At 46.7% G+C, this 11,483-nt stretch overlaps 1 protein-coding gene and 1 pseudogene across 1 annotated transcript in view; one reads left to right on the top strand and one right to left on the bottom strand.

The window, feature by feature from the left end:
- Nucleotides 1-697: 697 nt before the first annotated feature.
- The window catches only part of Stk32b (serine/threonine kinase 32B), a 239,953-nt gene continuing 229,167 nt past the window's right edge, over nucleotides 698-11,483 (top strand). Inside the window, exon 1 of the mRNA XM_041636396.1 lies at nucleotides 698-1,065. Within this exon, the coding sequence (XP_041492330.1) occupies nucleotides 1,014-1,065 (52 nt within the window). The 5' untranslated portion in view covers nucleotides 698-1,013. The remainder of the gene's footprint in view (nucleotides 1,066-11,483) is intronic.
- On the bottom strand, nucleotides 3,409-10,698 carry LOC121436410 (annotated as a pseudogene).

Genomic DNA, 11,483 nt, shown 5'->3' with positions numbered 1-11,483 from the left:
CCAGCAGGTGGCAGGATACGGCTAGAGATGCCTTGTCCCTGGGTAGCCTGGGCCAGCAGCCCGAGCTACTGATAATGCCAGCCTCATAGGGAGTTTCTGCCACACACTCTGGCCCCTGCAAGTCTAGGGTCCTTAGAGACCTCCCCCCCTCCCCCACCAGCACTTCCAAGCTGCTGGAGCCCAGAGGCCCAGATGAGAACCCCGCCCCTACATTAGCCTCCAGGCTTCACAGTGTGAGGACAGGAACAGGCAATTTCCCCAAAACGACGGTTTTGGGTTTTTGTTTTTGTTTTTTTTTTGGAAATGCCACTCTCGTGAGCTTCAGTTCTCTATGTACAAGGAGAGGTTACGTTAGACTTCGCTGATCTGGGTTCTCCTTTCATTCATTAAACGTCCCAGAAAACAAAGAAGCCTGTGGCTGAGCCTAGTGGGTGACCGCAGTTCTGAGCCAACACGAACTGTCAAACGCTACGGGTGGGGAGTCCCAGGAACCCAGCTGCTCCAGGGAGGCCCCTTTCTTCGGAGTCCCCGCCCACCCGACTGTGAAATGGGGGCGGTGGCTTCTAACTCTTGGCTGAGATCCGGGTCTACGCCCCCTCCTCCCGCTGCACGTCCTCCCTCCCTTCTTTCTCCTCTTCCTCCCTGTTCTTCCTCATCACCGTTGTGAGCAGCGTTGTGCGGTGATCTGGACTTAGGGAGTCCCGGGGTTTCCATCAGTGCATTGTGCGTCATGGAAAGAACAGGGTGAGGGCTCAGGGGGTAAGGCGATCTCAGCTGCGGGGCACCCTGGAGAAAAGGGTGACCACACGGTCCCCACCCCTGAGCTGCAATCAGCTCCCTCCACACACGCTACAACCCTGTCTGGCCGCTCCCATCGCAGCTTGCTTCCAGCATTCCAGGGCTCTCATCCCGCGCTCGGTCTCCCAAGAGCATCCTGCATCCCTTATCCCTGTGAGAACCCTGCTTCTGACATCCCGAGGCCGGGCATGTAGTAGCGGCAGTAGCTGCGGAATATGGGCGGGAACCACTCCCACAAGCCCCCGGTGTTTGACGAGAACGAAGAAGGTAAGACACCCCCCTCCTGCCGCCCGTTACTCCCCACATCCCCGGGGCATTTCTTCTGCCATCCTTCGCTGGGCACCTGCAAAGTGCAGTACAAGGATGGACACCTGGATCTCAGCACAACCGTGTCACCCGGCACTGGCTCTGCACCGGCCCAGGGCCGGGCATGGAGCTCCTACCTGGTCACCTCTTAGGCTTCTGTAGCCTTTAGAAACTCAGATCATGCTGAGCCCAGAGTTGGGACAGGCTGGAAAAGGACAAGAGAACTTAAGTTATCTCTTGGGGGGGGGGTCACAGGGAAGGTATTGCTTCACAGTGAAGTGTGTGTGTGTGGGGGCGTTGTTCTGGTTCAGCGTCCTAGGATGCCAAAGTGGTCTTTAGAGCTTGAGGTTGACAGAGGTGGCCTAGTGGAATTGCACAGTGTGTGTGTGTGTAAGAGAGAGAGAGAGAGAGAAGAGAGAGAGAGAGCCCGTCGCTCCGATTTGGTCTTGTGCGCAGGTACAGAGCTTTCTTCATTCACTCAGGACCACATAAAGAAACTTTTTGTGGCTGAAATAGTGGCTCTAGGAAGAAGTCCTGTTTGGACCAGCTTCCTGGCGGGGAGTGTTGTAGGCTGTCCACTGTGTATAGATTCCAGGTCTGGAGAGTCTTTGCAGCTAATGGTGGGAGAACTTGGTACACGGGTATTTGGCTGAGCAGAAGTGTAAGTAGTTTTCTTAGCATTTATTTTCATTATTGTGTATCCCGGGTCTCAAAACCCTCTGAATCCTTGTTTCCCGTATCCGTGACGGTTCCGAATCAGGTTGTTGGGAGTGCAATCATTAGTCACGAGTGAAAAGTGTCTTATGAACACAGTATCAGTTAATAATCTTCTGAGTAATAATACACACCGGCTTCTCTCTGCCTGTCTCTCTCCACTGTGCCCCAAATTAGAGTACAGGCACCCTGAGCCTTTCCTTGGTGCCAGCCACTGTGCGGGGCTCACCCAGTCCTCAGATCCCAGTGGAACAGGTACATTCCTTGCGGCTGTTTTGCAGTGGAAGAGAGAGTTTCATAGTTCCAGTCATAGTCTGCACCTGGCAGAGCTGGCCCTGAGGCTGGGCACCCTGAGCTCATCTTCTCTTGCACAGGGTACGGGTTTGGCTACTGGAAACATAATTTCTAGAGCACCAAAGCTACAAGTGACCCTCTCCAAAGGGCGAGATCCCACCTAGGCAACGCCAAGGCTTGCTGGGCCAGCCATGTGGTCCTTCCTTGCGGGAGCCCAAGTCCGGTGGTTCTGAATGAACACCCTTCATGATAGATAGTGAGGGCTCAGCATGGCTGGGGGTACTTGGCAGGCCCGATTCTACTAGGTCTTTACACTGGATTGGTCTGGTACAAGTCAGATGGTGTGAGGTCAGAGAGAGTGGGAGCTCTGTACGTGCAGAAAGAGTTAGGACATCCCTGTAACTTTGTCCCGCTTTAGGAATTCATGGTTGTAGCCTGGGTCAAGGTCACACTGGTAGTGTTCTGAACATCTCTTTGTCTTTTAAAAATCCTTCAGTAGGTTTGATTTTACATGTATACGTCAGTGTTCGTTAACAGTGTTTGACATAATCCTGGTATTAGCTCTGTCCTTTGAAGCACACGTCTCTGTGGGACAATGGCTTCTGGTAGCAATCACCTCTCTAAGATCTTGTTGTTTCTTCTCTGCCACAGCGACATTTAAATTCATTTTAATCACACACCCCAAACTTTGTGCACTAATACTTCACTTGTGGCAGACTATAGACTTCTAAAGAAAATAACTCTTTGAATTAAATAAAAGGAGCTTCCTTATGCACTTCAAGACAGCAAGGGGATACCCTTTAGCTTATAACTATTTTTAATTTTCATAATTATTTTTACTGAAGTTGCCATTTCATACTCCTGCCTTCCAAAAATACCAAATAAGGTCAGTAGAACCATTGCCCCAGGTAACGCCTGTGCACTTTATTCTTGCTGGAAAATCACCCCATTCTTGTATCCTTTCTTCACAGAGGGAATATGTTACCTCTGTGTCAATGACCTCACACCTGCTTTCTTTGCTCTAAAATACTTACTGTAGTTGATGTTTTGGTTTCTGTCTCGGGTCCCCATTCAGATCCTATCGAACCTGGGCAAGCCACGTGTTTTAGTACAGATTGAGGCACAAGGCTGTGACATTACAACCATATTCACGTATTTCCTGTGCACGCGTGGAGTGCAGTCTGCCAGTTGATGCTTTTCATATGTGTTTATAGATCTTTCTCACACACACCCCACACGGGACGCCAGGAGTGGAAGCCCAGTGGAGAGGCCCTAAACCTGGGAGAACACTCTCATCTACACCTGAGTCTTGCAGGAATGGTAGCGGTTTTCTGGGAAAGACGTTTCCAAGGGTGAGAATAGAATGTCCAAAGGCAGTTGGTAAAGCATGGCTCATTGGAGGTCTGGCAGAGCTTTTATTGCACCTGTGGAAGGTGAGGCAGTAAGGTACCATAAATGGGGCTGAATGTCAGGCCAGCCTCAAAGAGCCCAGGGCAATGTGGGGCATGTAGAGCTCACCTTCCAGGAATCCTGGAGTCATCAAAGGGTTGTAGGTAGGGAATAGTGTGGGTCAGTGAACAAGCATGCTTCCCCAGGTGGCAGAGTTGCTAATTCCCGAACAGGTCTGATTTTGGAGGTTTTGAATGTTAAATCACAGCAGGAAGTCTGCTGTGTTGTAAATGTTCTCCATTCTCGTGCTAGGCACGGGGCTTACTGTGTTCAGGTCACAGCTGCCACGCTAGCATGATCAGTAAGAAGCAAGAAAGAATGTGTTCGTGTCCCAGGAAGAATGGCTGCACCAAGGAGTTGGCAGTGTTTTTATCTTGGTGGCACGTGAAATAATGTTGTATTTACTGTGATGTCATCTGAGGTGAGGCAGAAGATTGTGTAATCCCCTCACCTGAGCCTCTTTGCACAGCTAATGACGTACAACCAACAGGAAGTGCTTCTGCTGGAACCAACTGGCTTGGGCCACTTGGCCCTTTCTATATCTGTTTCAAACCCTAGCCCGGCTAGCACTTAAGAGTGCCAGCTTGGCCCCCTTCTGTCCTCCTGACTGCAGCTCTCACCTCTCCAGGGTCATCCGGGTGTAGCATCTAGGGCCGTCCTGCTCTAGGAGTGCCAGGCTGCACCAGGTCTCTGTTCAGTTGCCCTCTGTCTCCCTTTCTCTGATCCCAGGGACAGTCACATGAAGACTGGGATGAAAGCAAAGTCCTTGTATCCACCTGGATCTGACAGCTCTCACTCCTCTATGACCCCAGCACACATTAACCTTGACCGATATTTCCCTCCCCAACATGTCTTTATGAGGGCTTCATTGACCTCCCTTTGCATAATGGCATTTCAGCCCTTACTTCCTTCATTTTCTTTCTACTGCCATCGCCACCAACCATACAGTTTACATTATTATTTTCTTAATTATCATCTGTGTTAGTTTTCGGCCACTGTGGCAAAATACCTGAGCTGAACAATTTATAAGCACAGGCCTGTTCTAGCTCACAGTTTCCAAGGGTTTGGACCCTCATTTCTTGACTCTGTTAGTTTTCGCCTGTGTTGGTAGAGCAGCATGATAGCAAAGACACATGGCCAGGGAAGTGACATCCAGGAGATAGGGACAGGAGAAAGCTAGGGCCCCAGAATGCCTTCAAAGGCTTGTCACCAGTGACCTAACTACTTTCTGCTTTTGAATTCAAGTCCATTTATGCATTGCTTGAGAAAGCCCAGTGAACTAAGGACAGATTGTGGGGCAACTAATGGATTTACTAGGTAAGCCAGCTGGACCTAGTGCACAGCTTAGAGAACTTGGCAGCTGGTGGCATTGCTACTTGTCCATGACAAAGCAGCTGATGAGCAGCTTAAGGGCTTACTCTGGCTCACGGTTTGAGTGGACACAGTCTGTCCTGGAAGAGACGCATGGCAGCTGGATCAGGAGGCTGCTGGTTACATTGTATCAGCAGTTAGGAAGCTAGAGAGTGAACAGGCAGTGGGGTTTGTTTATATAAATCTACCATGTCAAGATCCACTTCCTCAAGAAGGGAGGCTTCTGCCTTCAAAAGGTTCCACAACCCTTTCTAAATGGTGGCACAAGCTGATGAACATGTGCTCAAAAATACAAGCCTCAGTCTTGAAGATGAAGGTGCGTCCTGTCTAAGTCAACTTATACCACTATTTTCAATGAACAACAAGGCCTGGGATTTTGCAGAAGAGAGTAGCAACAGGTAGGGCTATACATTTACCAGGTGTTATCTCCACGAAGTTCCACCTCCTCTCGGTGGCACAGGTTGGTAACCAAGTCTTTGACACATGGACCTCTGGGGATAAATTGTATCCAAACCACAGTGCTATGGGTTTTCCACACAACTCTAAGTATAGTAAGAAGGAAATGGAAGGTTAGACTCACGAAGAGTTAGAGTTTTGTTAAGATAGGAACTTCATGAGAAATCCAGTGTCCCAAGGCATAAAAGAATACCCGGAGCAGAACAGAGATGCCCATAAGCTCTGGCAAGTGAATGGAGTAGAACAAGATGCCCATAAGCTCTAGGAAAGAGAGAGAAAGTATGAATCTTTTCAGCAACAGCTGGGCGCAGCTTCTCGAGTACTCTAGAACCTTCTCTCGTGCATCTCCCCTGTCCTCTGAGGGTTTTATGCTGGGACAGGATTTCTTCTCATGGAATTCACCAGCCTCAAGACTCCAAGTGGAGGAGAGAGCTTCTTTCTCATGGTCACTGCGGAGTCAGCTCTGATTGGTCCATGTTAAGACTTGGGCCATTCTGTAAGCAGGGAGATCCGACATTCTAGCTAGTCAGCTCAGATTGTTCAGACCTTGCTTAGACACTGGGTGGGAGGGAAAAGCATAATGGTCTGGGACACTAACTGATGTCATTCAATTGTTAAATCCCATGTTTGTCAACTCTCCACCACTAGAGCAAAGGATCTGAGGTAATTGCCTTATAAAAGAAAAAGTTTAATTTGGCTCACAGATCTGCAGACTTCTGCCCGTGATCAGTCAGCTCCTCTGCTTTAGACCTGTAGTGAAGCAGCTCACAGGGCATGTGTGGCAGATGAAAACCTATGAAGCAAAAGCCAACAAAAGAAGCCAAGGTAGAGCTGCCCCCATCGAGGGCATGCCCCAGTAGTAGCTGGGAGACCTCCTACTAGGCCCCATCTCTTGGTAGTTTACATACTATTCGGGGAGCACCAGCCTTTGGGGAGCATTCAGCATCCAAAAAGCAGCACAGGCCCACTTTCTAAACAAGATTGGGACCTCTTTGAAGCGTGGTCATTGCTTCCTCTCCTTCTCCTTCTTCTCCTTCTTCCTTCTTCTCCTTCCTTCTCCCTTCTTCTCCTTCTTCTTTCTGCTGCTCCTCCTCCTCCTTTTTCTTCTTGCCACTAAACCTGCCAGGCCCAGGACAAGGTAACTGAAAAGCATAGGGCAGCCACGTATGAATATAGACTGAAGGCAGCCCCTTATTGGGGGGGGCGAATTTTTGTGTCCCTCTGGGTTCTGAAGCTACTGAGGAGTGAACATAGACATCACACTGACATCACATGTCAGTGAAGTTTGTGTGACATTCAGAGTGGGATGGTCTTCCCTCTTCTGTTCCCCGGTTTTTACCTTCTAACAGATGGGCAGAGAATTGAGTGTGCAGAATGGATTAGGTATCCTGCAAGTTGCAGCTTCACAGTTCCCAGTCACAGTGTACAGCAGCCCATGAGACAGCCCCACACGGCAAAAATTGAGGTGTGCACGCCAGGCAGTCTGGAGTGCTAAAACGTCGCTCGCATGCAGTGACTCTTGGTGTCAATTGTCCTTCTGTTCAGGGAGGTACTGCCCCCTCCCCCCACTGATGGGTAAGACACAATTCTTGCTTTAGGGGACAGCAGAGGAAGGTGAAGATGGCTCTTCCCTAGGGGAGTGACATGTGTGGGGATGGAGGCAGCCTTGGTCCCCGGTTTTGAGGAAAGGGTTTAGGAAAAGGAGGATGAATTGGCATCAGCTGGCACCGAGCCTGCTATGTTCCTGAGAGAACTGGGAAGAACGGTATGCTGACCACTCCACCAGTGTTTAACATTGAGGCTTTGAGCATTAGAAGGTGGAAATGGAGAAACGGATCCTTAAAGGGATCTGGGGGCCGGCCACCCCAAAGTTACACTAGTTACGAAGGCAGTGAGGAAAAGTTCAGGATGGCAGATGGAAACTGGCTACTTAAACTACCCATGAAGGGAAACTGGAGTCATTCTCAGCCAGAGTCAGTCCCAGTCAAGGAAAATATGATGCCATTGCTGTCACCAACCTGGAATCTTTCTCCTTTGAGCACTTGGCTCTTGGGTCTTCCTGAATGTCCTTACCTATTGGATGTTTTTCTCTCTGACTCATCTTACAGAGACACTCCACCAGTTAAGTCACTAAAATAAATGGTCCCCCTTCCCAATGTTGGCTGTTGTCACTCTGCACCAGCATCCCATTCTGTCTTCTTAAAAAGAATAAAGGACATTGTTTTCTTATTTTGTTTCTAAGAGTGTACATATGTGCGATTCTGTGGGTGGGCATGTGCACAGGAGTGCAGACATCTATAGTGGCCAGAAGAGAGTGTCTGGTCCCCTGGAGCTGCAGTTACAGGGGGTTGTGAGTTGCCTGATATGGGTGCTGGTATTCTATAAGAACAGCAAGCACTCTTAACCACTGAGCTATCTCTCAAGCACCTCTTTTTGTGCATGGGAAAACTTAAAAGATCCCCGTCCCCTTGAAGTTGTGAGGGCCATATGAATGACTTTGGTCAAAATGAGCAACAGTGAAGTGAATCTTACCTTGGGTAAAATGTTTACCGACTGGTAGGTGTCATTTCATATCTGTACCTTAAGATAAGCAGAATTATCTGAAAGGCAGAACTTTACTTCTGCCTGGCTCAGAACAGTGTGGACCAGAGGCCATGCCCTTTACCAGCTACCCAGAAATGGGACACAGACACTTTGGCTGCTTAAGTCACTGAGGTTTGGGATGCTTGTTATTGCAGCATAACTCACCCTACTCTGCCTGCCACTGTAATCAAAAGTCAGCTGTCTCTTAAGCGAGCATTTGAGTTTTTACAGTTAGGTATCATATTGGTGATGTTAACCTCCATACACTTGGTCACACTGAGAGAATTTCCTCCTATCCTGATTTGCAAGCAAGTTTTAACTTTTCAAGTGCAGGTTGAATTTCCATAAATGCTTTTCCTGTGTCTATGGATTTCCTACTGTCAAATGCAATCTTAAACCAACTGATTTTTAAGTTTTGAATCAACTTTTTCAATATTGGAGTAAACTCTCATGTTTTAGTTCCAGTTTCTATTGCTGTGATAAAATACCAAAACAAAAATAAACAAAAATGATATAAAATAACCTCCCCCAAAACTGCTTGAGGAGGAAAGGGTTTGTGTCAGCTTACAACTTCCAAGTCACCCTCCGTGGGGAAGTCAGGGCAGGAACTGTAGGTAGAAATCTGGAGGCAGAAACCGAAGCAGAGGCCATGGAGAAACGCTGCTGGCTGGCATGCACCCATGGCAGCCTCAGTCTTCTTTCTTACACACTCCAGGACTACTTGTCCAGGGGGCACCCCTCACCATGCGCTGGCCCCTCCCACATTAGTAATCAATCATCAGTCAAGAAAATATCCCACAGGTTTACCCATAGGGCAATCCGGTGTGGTGGGTTTTTTTTTGTTGTTGTTTTGCTTTGGTTTTGTTTGTTTGTTTTTGTTTTGTTTTGTTTTTTGTTTTTTCAACTGAGGTTACCCTCTTTACAGATGACTCTACTTTGTGTCAAGTTGACAAAAACTAACTAACTAACTAACTAACTAACCAACTAACTAACCAGGATTCTCATTTGTTATGGCTTGGTATTATCCTGGATTTGACTTGCTTGTATTTAGTTTATAATTTTTTCATAGGAAGGTATTACAGCCAGACCCTAACTGATTCAAAAAAGATTACTGTTTCGAAAAACTACTCAGTGAAAGTAAAACTTATCAAAATGACAGGAGGAGAATTGTAGTAATATGAGCGGTGGGGCTGCATCCCCAGCACCCCGGTAGCCTGGCTAGCTTTTGCCCCGAAATAACAACACACAAATTGTATTCATTTAAACACTGCTTGGCCCTTTAGCTCTAGCCCTTACTGGCTAATTCTGATATCCGGATCAACCCATCTCTAATAATCTGTGAGCACCGGTCTTACCGGGAAGATTCTAGCCTATGTCCTTCCTGGGTCGAAGCTTCATAGCGTGTGTCTGCCCAGGAGCGGGGCATGGTGTCTCTCTGAGGCGTCTGCTCCCGAGAGGAGAGCTGTGGAGTCTGAGCTCACTTCCTCTTCCTCCCAGCGTTCTGTTCTGTTTACTCCTCCCACCTATCTTCTAACCAATGAGGGCCAAGCAGTTTCTTTTTATTTAACCAATGACCTTCCTCCATCAGAGAATCTAAGTGTTGGGGAAGTTCAATAGTTCTATGGCCCAGTGAGTCTTTCTGAGATGACAAGTCTAGGCCTAGGTGTCATTATAGGTACACTTGCCCAACTATTAGACATAGCAATCTTCCAAACTGCCTTCAGAAAATAGGTAGAAAGAATGTCTTTTAAAAAACTTTTTATTAGTTAATGTATATATTTGTGAGTTTACATGGATTTATGTGCATTGAGTGCATGCAGTACATATGGAGGCCCAAAGAGGGCAGCAGAACCTCTGGAACTGGAGTTACAGCGGGTTGTGAGTCTCCATGTGGGTGCTAGGAACCAAATCCAGGTTCTCTGTAAGAACAGTGTTCTTAAGCACTCAGCTGTCTCCCCAGCCCCAATAGTATCTTTTTGATGGCTTCAGTATTGTTTTAATTGCATTAAATCAATTCTATTAACAGAACTATAGATGGGCCTTGCTATTTTCTGAAAGGGTTTATGAAATACTGCTATCCTAGGTGAATTTCAAGTGTACTGTACAATGTTACATCTGATGTCCTAATCTCCACCTAGTGTTGATAGGGTCTGTTGTAATGACTCCTTTTTCAGTTCTGGTTTGGACAATTTGCACTTCCTTGCTCACTTATTGTTCTTGATTGATCTTTGGGTTATCAGCTATTGACTATAGTTTGAATTTGTTTGATTCCTGTTTGCTTTCTTTGTTTAACTGTTTTTTTTTAAATTTTTAATGATGGAAACAAAAATATACCTAAAAGCAAAGCTTCTGAAAAAAGTCCTTTGTTCTTCTCTGTCTTATATTATTCCTCATACTTGACCTTGACCTCCTGCCTGGGCTTGCATTCCAGGCCTGCATCTCTAAAGACATCCTTTTCCAAGGGGATGTCCACGGAGGACCTGTGGGCATGAGGTGGTTGTACTTACAAACTTTCATGAAGGTCTTGTTCTTTGGTTTCTTGGTGGTTTTCTTCTTACCCATGGAAGTTATTACTTTTTGGGGATAGTGGTCAGTTCCAGCCACCAGGGCATGGCTTTAAGGGTGGTCTGAAGTACCATCAATGTTCTTCATGATAACAGCTTTGCGTTCAGAATAGCGTTCAGTCAGGACCAGCACCACTTCCCTGAGTTTCATGAACTTGCCCATTTCTACAGCAAGCAGCCAGTATGCAGCAGAAAGGTGGATTTCCCCCCCTCTCAGGGTTTTGAAACAGTTTTAGATCATGAGCTCTATTTCCTGGTTCACCCTACTCTTACTCCTCATTCTGTATTTCACCTAAGTAATTCCACTAACATTATTTTCTCTTGACTGAGTCATTTCATTTGGCATTCCTGCTAATGTCTGCTTACTACTGGTGACAAGTTTTTCCACATTTCTTTGTGCCTTGAAATGTCTGAATTTATGTAGAATTATTTTGTAGCTGTCAAGTTTCATATTGCCATTTTCTCCTTCAGTGATTTGAAGTAGATCCCGTTGTCTTCTGTCCTCTGTCATTCTGAGAGGTGGCTGCCAGTACTGCTTTTGTCCTATTTAAGTTTGCCTTTTCTTGTCTGTCTGTTCATAAGAGTTAATTTTTCATTTTCAGGAATGCAGCACAATGTATCACCTGTGATGTTCTGGCTGTTCCTGCTTGTGGAGACAGCTTCTTGAGTCTACCCTTACATGTGCTACCTTTAGAGGATCTTATTTTGCCTCTTAGTTCTGGTCCTGATGTTGACTCTTTCTCCCCACATCATCACATAGAGAGTACAGTGGCGTAAGACTTTCCATAGAGACCCTGCATAGTTTTGACCATAATTTTGTGGCTTGAGTCATTTTTGTTTTATTCTGAACATTTTCTTCCGGCCTATTTATTTTAATCACTTCAAGTCTGTCTTTCTGCTGCTAAGTGCAGCTATTAAGTTCCTCGCATTAACTGTTGGGTTTTCAGC

The sequence above is a fragment of the Microtus oregoni genome, unplaced genomic scaffold (genome assembly GCF_018167655.1).
Source record: "Microtus oregoni isolate MIOR12 unplaced genomic scaffold, Mior012 000049F_ref0000343, whole genome shotgun sequence".
NCBI lineage: Eukaryota > Metazoa > Chordata > Mammalia > Rodentia > Cricetidae > Microtus > Microtus oregoni.
The sequence above is the reverse complement of the archived record's forward strand: the minus strand, read 5'-3'. Positions and strand labels throughout refer to the sequence as shown.